This window comes from Dioscorea cayenensis, unplaced genomic scaffold (assembly GCF_009730915.1).
Source record: "Dioscorea cayenensis subsp. rotundata cultivar TDr96_F1 unplaced genomic scaffold, TDr96_F1_v2_PseudoChromosome.rev07_lg8_w22 25.fasta BLBR01000740.1, whole genome shotgun sequence".
NCBI lineage: Eukaryota > Viridiplantae > Streptophyta > Magnoliopsida > Dioscoreales > Dioscoreaceae > Dioscorea > Dioscorea cayenensis.
In genome coordinates, this window is record NW_024087131.1 from 3,998 (window position 1) to 16,411 (window position 12,414).

Here is a 12,414-nt window from a genome sequence, read left to right on the forward strand (position 1 = left end):
GTCGAAGAAAGTTATTAACGATTTGGGTCTTGGGTATGAAAAAATTCATAGTTGTCCAAATGATCGCATGCTATATTGGGAGCATAATGAAGGTCAGCAATCTTATCATATGTGTGGTCATTCTCTCTGGGTGTCCACTGATTTTGGTCAACATTTGAATGATGACAATGAAGTGGTTCACAAGCGACCTGCGAAGGTGTCACGGTATTTTCCTTTAATACCATGACTGTAGAGAATTTTCATGTCGACTTAGACTTCTGCTGATATGATCTGGCATGCTAAAGGTTGGGCCAATGATGGACTGTTACGACACCCTGCTGATGCTAAGGCATGGAAATCATTTGATACAAGATATCCTGACTTCGCTTCTGATCATAGAAATGTTAGGCTTGGTCTTTCTTCTAATGGGTTTAACCCATTCAACTTATTAAGTACTTCTTACAACACTTGGCCAATGGTGTTGATTTCTTATAACTTGCCACCGTGGATTAGGATGAAACAAACTTCTTTCCTTTTGTCAATGATTATTCCTAGAAACAAAGGTCTTGGAAATGATATTGACATCTACTTACAACCTCTTATTAAATATTTAAAGCAATTATGGGTTAGTGTAGAGACATATGATGCATCTGTAAGGAGAAATTTCAATATGCGGGTTGCCTTATTATGGACTATTAATGATTTCCTTCCTTACACAAATTTATCAGATTGGAACACTAAAGGAAAATATGCTTGTCCTTGTTGTGTTGAAGAAACTTATTCACAATGGTTAACTAATGGCCAGAAGTTTTGTTAAATGGCACATCGGCTGTGGCTAGAACATAATCATCCATACAGATCTCAGAAACATCTCTTTGATGGTAATGTAGAGATGTGTGGAGCGCCTTCAGTTACTTCTGGGTCTAATATTTTATTAATGTTGAAAGAGTTGCAATTTTCTTATGGAAAACAAGGCACAAGCAAACTAAAAAAATAAAACACTAATAATGAATCAAAGAAAAGACCACGACAAGTATCCAATATTGACTTGGATACTGATGATGATGTAGTACAGGAAGAAGAATCAACTGAAGTAGCTTTGTGGATGAAGAGAAGCATATTCTTTGATTTACCATATTAGCAGCACAACCCTACTTCACTATAATTTAGATGTGATGCACATTGAGAAGAATGTTTGTGAAAATATTGTTGTAACACTTCTTAATGTTAATGAGAAATCAAAAGATAATCTGAATTGCAGACTTGATTTCGTTGACATGGAAATTTGTCGAGAGCTTCATCCTCAATATCTTCCCAATGGCAAAATAAGACTACCACCCACTTCTTTCTCCATGACCAAAAAAGAAAAAGACCTATTTTGTCAAGTCTTGAAGACTATAAAAGTCGGATGCTTACTTTTTCAAATATATCAAAATGTAAATGCGTCGGAAGAGGCGAAAACTTGGTCTTTAAAATCACATGATTATCACATATTCTTTGCATGATTTGCTTCAATTGCTTTGAAGTCATCCATGTCAAACAAAGTGACTCATGCCATTTTGAGGCTTTGTAACATATTCAAAATTATTTGCGATAAAGTTCTTAAGGTGGAAGAAATCTTGACAACCTTCAATGTCGGTAGCAATAGCTTTTGTGTCACCCTAGAAAAGATTTTTCCAACCTTCATTCTTCAACTTGTAATACGGTGCACTTGGTTGTTCATCTACCGAGTGGAGGCCAAAATCGGTGGACCTATGTACTATCGATGGATGTATCTAATAGAGAGTATTATTTTTGCTAAAACATCAATTTATTATAATGTCTTGTCAATCAAACTTCTATGGGTTAACAATCGCAGCAATTCTGTTGTAGGTTTTTGCTCAAGTTAAAATCATATGTGCGAAATAAACGATATCCTGAAGGATCTATTGCTGAAGGATTTTTAGTAGAGGAATGTGTCACTTTTTGTTCTAGATATTTGGTTGATGTTGAAACAATATTTGATAGACCTGGGAGAAATTTAACATAAGTGCAACATGAGCTACTTGCAAAGTCGTATTTATTTGAAAGTATTGGATAACCAATAGGGAAAGTGGAAGTAGCAGAGTTAGATGATAGATCATGGGTACAAGCACATCGTTATGTATTATTTCACTATAAAGCTATTAAATCACTCCAAATGTAAGTTAAACACTTCACATTTCTTATTTAGTGTGTTAGAATTTTTTAACATTTTTTATCATTACTTGTAGTTAGTATAGAAATATCTTGAAAGATCAAACAAGAGGTCGATGTTCAAATGCTCGTGATCTCGATAGGAAATTTACGGAAACTTTTCATGAATGGTTGGGAGAAACGGTAAGCAACTAGAAAATATTATAACTTGAACAATTCTCTATTGGTATTGTTATAATTAGATTCATGTAACTTGTATAGGTTTCTCATGGAAAAAATGTGTCAGAAGAAATTAAATTTCTTGCGCAAGGTACAAATAAGATTGTTAAGAGATATAAAGGACTTGTCATTAATGGATTTCGATTCAATACTAAATCTCGAGAAGAATTTAGGCGAACCCAAAATTCTAGGTGTCTTGTTACTTCTTTAACTATGAGCTATGCTAGTGCTAGGGATACTAATCCATTGGAAGGAAATGTTGACTACTATGGGGTGCTAAATTATATAATTGAGTTAGACTACTTTAACAAGTTCAAAGTTGTGTTATTTCATTGTGATTGGGCTGATGTGAATAATAGTAGGGGGGGTCAAGAAAGATAGATATGGATTTATAATGGTAAAAATCTCTGGTATGATTCACCCTGGCAAACATATCCTCGATGAGCCTTATATGTTTTCATCACAAGTGAAGCAAGTTTTTTATTCTGAAGATCCCAAAGAACCTAGTTGGTTTGTTGTGATACGTAATCAACCAAGAGAAGTGTATGACATGGGTGATGAAATAACAGATGATGGACCTCGGACTGAATTTTTCCCTTCCTCTCATGAGAGTATCTTCAATGATAATGAATTTTTCCCTTCCTCTCATGAAGCTTTTTCAATTTTTTTTCTGGAATATATAATTGTAATAGTTTTTATGTTTAAGGCCAACAAGTATGGACTATATGTGCCCAAATTTTATCTTTTGGTGGGAAAATATTTTTTTGAAGAAATCCAGAGTGTTAATGGAGTTTTATGTACGGACTACAAGGCTCTTTTAGCTCATTTTAGTGTAACATATCCAATCATCTAATAAAGTGAGCATCACATGACATGCTGATCAAGTTCTTTTTCTTTTGTATGGTTACATTTATGGTTCAAATTCCAATATTTCAGTTTTTTTGGGAAAATACATTAATATAGTAGTTTTTTGAGTCATGATTCTATGCTACAATTAGTGAGCATCAATATTCTCCACAAGCAACTAGTAATTGATTATGTAAAGCATGGATGGAGTAATTAACCTTTACCTTTGTATATTTAACTTTAGCTGACACCGGGGGATTTTGGTGAGGTTTTGAACGATCAGATATCCAAACATGCAAGTTAAACATCATGTTTAAGAAGTCCTTTGATGTGAAATCCCACCAACGCTTGTCTGGAGCTGATAATAAACAAAAAAATCAAAAGAAAATTCATCATCACAAATCTTCCTCTATTTCTTCAAGTCTATAACCAAACAAGTACCAGCTTCCAAGGATGCACCTACTAATGTTTCAAGATCAAGGAATTGCATATATAAAGTCTTAGAACAACTTTCATTACGCAACTCATCCTCTTAATATTTGGCCTATTGTCAAAAGAAATAAAGAGACTAATATTAAGAATGAGTCTCTGCCTATTTAAGATTGTCTGCATCATGGATAAAAAGAACTTTATTTCTTCTTCTCATTATGCTTTGCTTTTATCAGAATCTTCCTTTAATGACTTAAAAGCATGGTCTTAATTATGTTAATTAGTATTTAAGTGTTCTTCATGGTGGACAATGCATTAATTTTTATGTGTTTCTGATGATGATGCTTGGATTATTGTTAGTTGGCATTTGAATTGCTCCACTGCCCTAACATTAGTCTGAAAATGATGGTGCTTGCTCTCAGGGTCCTACTAACATGGATGTCTTTTTCTAACTCACATAATGTAGTTGATGCTACAAGTGACCATTCCATGAATAAGTATATGATGATTACTATAAGGAAAGAGGATGACATAAATATGATATATTTATGCTACAAGTGACCATTCCATGAACTCAAGTTTTTGTGGGAAATGGCCTCCTGTGTGTGATGGTGAAAGCAGCTGGTTGCTTGAAAGATTTATGAGTGGAAGACAAGGAATGTGTAGATAGTCATAAAACTGGTGTGGAGACTACTTTTGATTAGAAGAAACAAAGTAGGATACTAATTATTTCTTACCCCCATCTACTCCTCCCTAAAGATTGGAAATCTTCATAGCCTGTTTAATCATTTTTCTTGCATCTATTATTTGATATACGACACAGATTAGTCATTTTGGCACTGTGACTTCTGTTTTGCATCTCATCTCTAATTTGAATCATTGTGTGAAGATGATTTGTAATGTTTCTTTTTCTCGCTAACTGTTTAAAAACTATCTACATATTTTTTGTTGTCTTGCATTACAAAAGCAACCTCCGTATTTTTGTTTTGTTTTGGCAATTCTGATTTATTGAGATATGTATGTGGTGGTGATGTACATTTAGAAAAGATGATGTATGATTTAAATGTCCTTATGAAATAAGTTGTCAATTTTGTTTTCGATAGAAACATATGCTTTATATTGAATGCTCTGTTCTATTTGTTGTGATAATGATTAATGAGCATATACATGGCCTTATCAAAAACTTAATTACTTCGTATTCATTATATCGTATTCATTTTGGCTATGTCAGCATTCAGATAATGTTGTTGTTTTTTGATATCAGGTGTGCATATAATGGTGTTCTTGTGGTAAGTTTGGCACAATGAATTGTTCTGCATTGAAGGCTTATTGGTGTCACTGTAGTGGAACTCCTTCACTGAAGAAATTGAACCCATTTACTACTCATCATGTCGTGAAAATTACTTAATCAAACTGGACTAACTTTATTCAGTTTTATCCATTAATTGTTCAACATCATATCACATTAACTTTGATATTGTATTTGTTTGAATGAAGTGCTCTTGAAGTTAGAACTAGAGATGTCCAGCTCCTCCAAGTTAATCATTCTGTTTGTGAATTTGATTAAACATATCCATATCTTATAACTTCTAAGACATAAACAACTCCAAATTATTAAAGATATTAATCTCTCCATCAGCCTAATTATGTCATTCTAAGATTTTAGGGTGGCATCACAATCACATTAATACAAGAGCCATAGAAATATCAGCTTTCGAATTTTTTTACAAAGTTTCTGATAATTTTTCTCTTATCCTTGTGGAAATAGGTTTTGTTGTTCTCATTCAGCTTATTTGCATTAGCTCCTCTTGCCAAGCGTGTGAGTTTTCTCAGTGAGTAAGTTTCTTATTATATTTCTATTGCAATCTTTTAGATTGGCTTAATGTCAAGGCTTATCACTCTAGATTTTTTTAATTTGCCACTAGATTTAGGACAGAACTATATTGTGCATGTTTGTGTGTGTGTGTGTGTGTGTGTGTGTGCATTCTTTGATATCAGTTAATAGATGTATAATTTTTACATGAACTTCATTTAGTGCCAATATTGTATAAAGATGCTAACCATGCAAGGCTTTCATGTATTTCATCATCTTACCTATGAAGTTATTCTTTTCTTATTTTCTAAGTCTAAATACTTGAGATGCTACTTGTTGAGAGTGGATACTACCAAAAAGAAACCATTTTGCATTGGAGCTTGTGTTGATGCTTCTACTTTAGTTTCGCAATGTAGATTTACTATGTATAATCTTCTATGTATAAACTTCCAAAATACATTTACTTGGGCTGAATTTTGTAACATGTTTTTGTTTATATGATGTAGATAAGAGAAAATATGCCGAAATTAAAATTGAAGTGTATGAAAATGGTCGTGTCAGAACCTGCTCCAAATAATGGTACTAGGTGTGACGCTGGTGTGGGTGTTAGAATGAGCAACACTAGCAACTCCAATTCATCAGCCTCTCTTGGTTCTAATAGATCTGCTCCAACACTTTATGTTGCTACTCATTGCTCGGTCCCATCATCTTCAGCTGATTCAAATCATAATGAACAAGTGTCAAACCAAAATAATAGTACCAGAATAGAGAATGTTCCCGCAGTTAATGAAGCAGAAAATTTAAACGCAAGTTCATTTCATATCTTAAATTTTAATCACAATTTGTTATATTTGCATTAATGTTCTTATTTTCTACTAATATGTAAATTATTGTAGTTGATAGAAATGGACAAAAAAAAAGAGGCTTAACTACTTTGAAAGACTTGTGGTCATTACCACCAGAAGAGAGGATTATGGTGAGTGCAAATCATTTGGGACAACCAATTGGGCCCGAAGCACAACTACTAGCTGGATTTCTCGGCATGCTTGCTCGAACTGGTCAACAAATTGGCATCCAATATGAGAGTTGGCATAAAGTGCCAAAAAAATTAAAGGATAAATTATTCAAATTTATTGAGGTAAACCCACATAATTAAATTGCTCAAATGTTGTTTCTATAAATATACAAAAATCAAGTTACATTAATAAAAAAAATTGTTTATAATGTCTTCAACTAGTTACGATTTGCTCTTGATATTTCAAAAGAGTATGTGCTTAAGTCTTTGGGGAAGAAATGGAGAGATTACAAGCATGATTTGAAAAAGTGTCATTTCAAACGTGAAGATGGTTTGCAAGTGAACAAAGATAAACATCCAAACACAACCATTCGATGGCAATGGGAACAATTAGTCGATTATTGGTATTCAAATAAAGGAGTGGTATGATTTACTTATTTTACTAAAATTATCATATCTTTCATATTTCTAAGTTAGTATACATGTCATTATGTACGATTTAGAAAGACTTGGAGTTGCTAGCAGAAAACAACAAAAATATACTCATACATCTGGATCAAAGATCTTTGCTAGAAAGGAAAAGGAAAAGGAAATGGTAAGCAAATATATATTAAGAATTAAATTGTTAGTGTGAATTAAAATTCTTGTTTTTTTTTTACTTTTGTTTGTATTTTAATGATGTCTTCAAGTTTATCTCTTAATGTTTGTGATTCAAACATTTTTTTTGTTTAAACACTTGTAGGAGGTTAACAATGGAAGAAAAGTAGGACGCCTCAAATTTTTTAATGCAACTCATACCAAAAAGGATGGTTCTCACATGAATGTGGAAACTGAACAAATTATGGTAATAATTATGTTCTCTAATGCATGAATGTCTACTGTTAATTTTGGTCTAATGGTTCCTAAAACCTAGTATTACTGGTAGCTTGTGCATCTTATCAGGCCTACCTGTGCCGGAATGTGTAGGTGACAAATGACTGATAGAGTCTATGATAAAGCTTTACTGTTATTCTAGATTCCAATTGTTTGGCCAACCATAGAGTCCTGGAGATGATCTAGTAGGCTATGGTGATGACCTCTTGTGTTGTTTTTAAAATAGCAGAGTAATTGGGTTACTAGATAGAAGTTTCAAACTTAGAGGCTGCTTAGTTGGTTGCAAATCTAATAAGTTATTTATTCTGAGAGATGGGTCTAAGATCTGTTCTATAACTAGAAAAGTGACTAGGTTTCTTAATAAGATCTTGGCAGTAAACAAAGGGAGGATTGTCGCTTCATAAAATTAGCTGCAACTGGAGTTGTTCCCAACACAATTACCTAGCCTAGCTTCTCATGACAATGTAAATATCCTTTTATATACACTCTGGACCCAATTGATTAGACCAAAATTCATGCACCAAATTCTCACCATTTCTTAAAGTTTCAACTCACAGACTTAAACTTTCTCTATAAATTTCACTTCCAGACTAAGATGCAACTAATACAGATGATTTTCTCCAACAATAGTTAACAGTTTCTGATTGTATATATATATCAAAGGTTTTCTTTTGATCCTTTTGATTTGCCTTTATTATTATTCTAATTTTTCTGTAGCAGAAGTCTTCATATATGTATATATATATATATATATGTATGTGTGTGTGTGTGTTTATGTATGTCATGTGTGAAAGAAACTTAACAACCGAATTGGATATGTATCAAATGAAAGTGAAATAAAGAATTAAGCTTGAGAGAGACAAGAATGTTATTGGTAAATGAAGCTTTGTACACTAGCACTGAATGCTATCATTTATATACATACAACTTGAGAACATGATGTAAACTAGTGTTCATTCAACCAGTGTTTCAAAAAGTCTAACTGTTAGCACACATATGGCACACTGAATTAAATAACTTCTCTTCAATGATTTACATGAAATAAAGCTATCTATAATCTCAAGTTCATTAATTCATCTGAGTTTCAATTAATATGTTTTTGCACCAATAGTATAAATTTACAGACAAAAATAAACATGCAGATGCACAAAGGTATATACATACAAGCATGAAGAACATTGATTAATGCTAATGTTACAAAGATAAACAACATGAGTCCAAACAGTAAGGAGTGAAGAATTATTACTAGACTAGATAAATCTTGTTTTCCCCTAATTAATAAAAATGGCATGATTAGATTTTGTTTAATAGTATCTAACTGGTATGAAAAATTCAGTTATTTCTAAGAAAATGGTTATGATTTTTCTGAATGTTTTGTTTTACTTCAATAACATATATGGCTCCAGTTTCATTGCAGAAATAGAGTATATCAATAATTGAACTTGTTATCATATGAAACTTTTGTGAGTGTTCTAAAATAATTTAAGCTTTATCTTGCCATCATCTTTATTTCAATTGGACTACAGTTGCATGCCCAAATTAATGATGCAGAGGAAAAGTAGTCAATTAATCCTCATGTCAATTGATTTAAGTATTTTGATAGGAATTATATATATACAGTGAGTGAGGTAGAGGTATGGTAAGGAGCACATCTGGCCCATGTCAGCCTAACCCTGTTGCAAGTTAACTTGATCTTGACTTGTTGGTTGAACATGTTGTTTGGGATCTAATCTTTTTGGTTCCTTTCATGATGCCGCACCATCCGCCTAAAGAGCATCCGAGCTATGAAACTTAAACTCAAAGACATTGATGTAATATTAGTCCACTTAATTATGCCTCAAAATATATGACTACTTTAAAATAATTTTTTCCATTATATACAAGATAAAGCAAATGAGAAGTTAGTTGAATGTGAAACAATAGATGAGGATATGCAAATGGTTGAAATTGAAATTCTGAACCAAGTTATTGGAAAAGAACGATGTGGGCGAGTAAGAGGGCTTGGATTGGGTCCAACACTCAAAACTTATTATGGGGGTACGACTGATAGAACTTTTACTGCCTCAAGCGCCCAATCAAGTGAGTTTGTTGAGAGGTTTAATCAAATGGAACAACAAATACAACAATTGAAAAGAGGAGCGAGAGCAAGAACCTGCACAACGTGAGCAAGAAAGTGCACAAGAATGTGCTCGATATAATGCTCTTCTTGGGTTTTTACAAACTCGATTTCCTGGAGTTACTATCCCTGAAGTTGACATAGCTGGCTCAACTTCTCAGTCACAAGTATTTCGAAAGTGGCAATGTTACTGTGTTTGTATCTATTTGTTATAATTTTAAAAGCATTGTGGAATCTTTTCTTATATTTTTTTTTAATTGAAGAATCAGCCTTCTAGAGATGAGTTGTGGCATTCATCAAGCTATGGAGGATTTTTATTTATCTTTGATTTCTTTTGTATTATTTGGAGGAAGACAAGAATCACAAACCTAACTGTGTACTAATTAATATCGAAGACTTTTGTGACTTCTAATTGGTTTTAAATTATTAAACATCAACAATTGTGTTTTTGTGCATAGATAATTATGTGTTTGAAGTACCATTGTTTTTGTTAAAAATGCGCATAAATAAAATTGCAAAATGGAAGGAACTATATTCAAAATAAATTTAGCGGCGTTTTTACTCAAAACGCCGGGAGAGCATATCATTTTACTACCGTTTTATTAGGAAAACGCCATTATTTAGTGGTGTTTTATCACAAAAATACCGTTAAAATTCATTTACATTATTTAAAAGATGGGAAAACTAGTGGGGTTTTGCCAAGAATGCCAGTAATTTAGTGGCGTTTAATTAATAAACGCCACTAAATTAGCGGCATTTTTATAAAAAAAAGCCACTAAAGTAGTGGCATTTGGCTTTGAAAATGCCACTATTTTGAAATAAAATGCTAGTAAATTCGTGGCGTTTATTTATAAAAACACCGCTAATATACATTTTTTAAAATTTACTGACCACACATTTGCACGGCATTCATGCTAATGATCACCGTGATAATAGCGGCCTTTACTTTAATAAACGGCAGTATTTGATGCCTTATATATGTTTACTTTGGTACCAATTTTGCCTGCGTTTATTTATTAAACGCCACTAATGTGCCGGAGTTTACCAAATTAAACGTCGCTAAAATATCGATGTTATCTTTAGCGGCATCATACGTGGCGTTTTTTATAAACGCCGGTCATAAATTTTGTGGCGTTTATAAACGCCACTAAAAGCCGATAAACATGCCGCTGATAGCCCCATATGGTGTAGTGAGTGTGGCACTGAAGCTTTTAGGTGAAATATGACTTGATGATGAGATTATAGCATCCTGGGATTTTAATCATAGGTTTTATGACAAAGATAATCTTGCAAAGTTATTTTTATACTGTTATGCCCTTTTAGATAGAATAGTAGGCAAATTAAAAGTTAAATTTGATCTTATGGAAAAGATTGTTTGAGGAGTTGAGCAGTTAACTGTGTATAAATTATGATGGAGTATTCTCTTGTCAGTTACTAGATGATGAATGCTCATATATGGTTGGAAGATGACTTAATAGCTTTAGCTTTGAGCCAGTCTATAATTTCAAGGTATTAATATGAACCTGAAAAACTGTGTATATTGAGTCAAGCATTTAATATCTATTATTTGATTATGATTTATAACCTTTTCAGTTTGTATGTACAATTCATGAGAGTGACCCAAAGTTAGGTAGTCATTGGTGCACTTGTTAGGAAGTTTAATCATATATTTGGCACAATATCCTCTAATAAAGGTTTCTTTTCTTGCGTATACGGAGTGAACCAGAAGCTTGATTCCCTTTTATTCTAAATTGTTCACCCATGAACTTCCTCTTTGTTTGATACTCTGGATCTTTATCATCTTGTCCCAAGATTCTTTTGTCTCATTTTACCTTGGAATTTCCGGTTTAATATGTTGTCTTTGTGAACTAACTTGCTGACTTTATTCTTCTATGAAATTGTACATAAATTGCAATATGGCGTGCAACATTGTAATGATGCTCTGGATATTAATTTTGCATTATCTTATGAAATTTGCATGATATGCAATGACATTGAAGAATCAGCTAAACACTCTCCAATTCCGAAGAGAGCTCGTGTTTCTCTTAAGATGAAGTATAGGGTTTATGATGATGTATAGGGTTATGTTAGATTAGATCTTATTGTTGTAATAATGCTATGATTGTAATAACATTTTGCATATTTTATAAATATTATAATTTATATTTTGATAAAATTAAATGCATGGTCTAATATTAAATAAATTTATTTGTAATTTATTTTATTTTTTCAAATAAAATTGTGCCAAATTTCGTGACAAAAAATCATGTCAATATCATCAGTAAATTCAAAACCGTGAAAAAAATCGTGACAAAAATGTGTCAACAATCATGTTAAATTTAAAACCGTGACAAAAATTGTGCCAAAAATTATCTTTGTGACAAAGCACTACAAGAAAATTATAGTTTAAAAACAACATTTTTCGTTTCTAATCCATTGCTAATTCCATTTAGAAACGGATTTAAAATGGAATTTATTTGTTTCAAAACCCCTTGTTTCTAATTTAAATAGAAACGGTAAACTGTTCCGTTTCTAAATTTAACAATGGACTAGAAACGAAAACCTAACTGTTTCTAACTTTTGAAATTAAAAATGGAATAATTATATTTGTAATTCATTTCTAAATGTCGATTGTAATTTTGTTTCTAAATTTAGATACATATTTGAAACAAAAATGTTACCGTTACAAAAATTAGGAACAGATTTCAAACGAAAATTTTTTTGTTATATTTTCGTTATGCAGCTTTGAAAATAGAACTAATTTTGTTTCTAATCCGTTTCTAAAATTAATTTTTTTAAAAAAAATATTAAAAAAATCAATCCCTTTTTAATCAGTTTCTAAAATTCAAGCAAAATAAAGAAAATTAAATCCCTGTAAATTATACAAAAACCTGCTAAATTATACAAAACCCTACTATGTGAATTCACTAAAATAAAAAGACCTACTTA

At 32.2% G+C, this 12,414-nt stretch overlaps 1 protein-coding gene across 3 annotated transcripts; it reads left to right on the forward strand.

Moving 5' to 3' along the window:
• Window positions 1–1,807: 1,807 nt before the first annotated feature.
• Window positions 1,808–9,908, forward strand: LOC120254922. Of its 3 annotated transcripts, XR_005534813.1 has the most exons (8): window positions 1,808–4,937; window positions 5,417–5,467; window positions 5,968–6,271; window positions 6,358–6,599; window positions 6,699–6,899; window positions 6,980–7,071; window positions 7,219–7,320; window positions 9,729–9,908. XR_005534813.1 is itself a non-coding variant. In XM_039262887.1 (7 exons), the coding sequence occupies exons 1-7, from the start codon at window positions 4,758–4,760 to the stop codon at window positions 7,241–7,243; spliced, it is 1,095 nt and encodes a 364-aa protein (XP_039118821.1). In that variant the 5' UTR covers window positions 1,808–4,757; the 3' UTR covers window positions 7,244–7,340. The 3 variants fall into 3 exon arrangements, 2 of the variants coding, with proteins under 2 accessions (XP_039118821.1, XP_039118822.1); XM_039262887.1 differs by lacking the exon at window positions 9,729–9,908 and having other exon boundaries at window positions 7,219–7,340; XM_039262888.1 differs by lacking the exons at window positions 5,417–5,467; window positions 9,729–9,908 and having other exon boundaries at window positions 7,219–7,340.
• Window positions 9,909–12,414: the final 2,506 nt, after the last annotated feature.

Bases quoted from the DNA above. Each gene is read 5' to 3' on its own strand.
- LOC120254922 (XM_039262887.1), top strand. From the start codon at position 4,758: ATGCTTTATATTGAATGCTCTGTTCTATTTGTTGTGATAATGATTAAT. The intron at 4,938-5,416 runs GTAAGTTTGGCA...TTGTGGAAATAG, and splicing joins CATATAATGGTGTTCTTGTG to GTTTTGTTGTTCTCATTCAG. The intron at 6,900-6,979 runs GTATGATTTACT...TGTACGATTTAG, and splicing joins GGTATTCAAATAAAGGAGTG to AAAGACTTGGAGTTGCTAGC.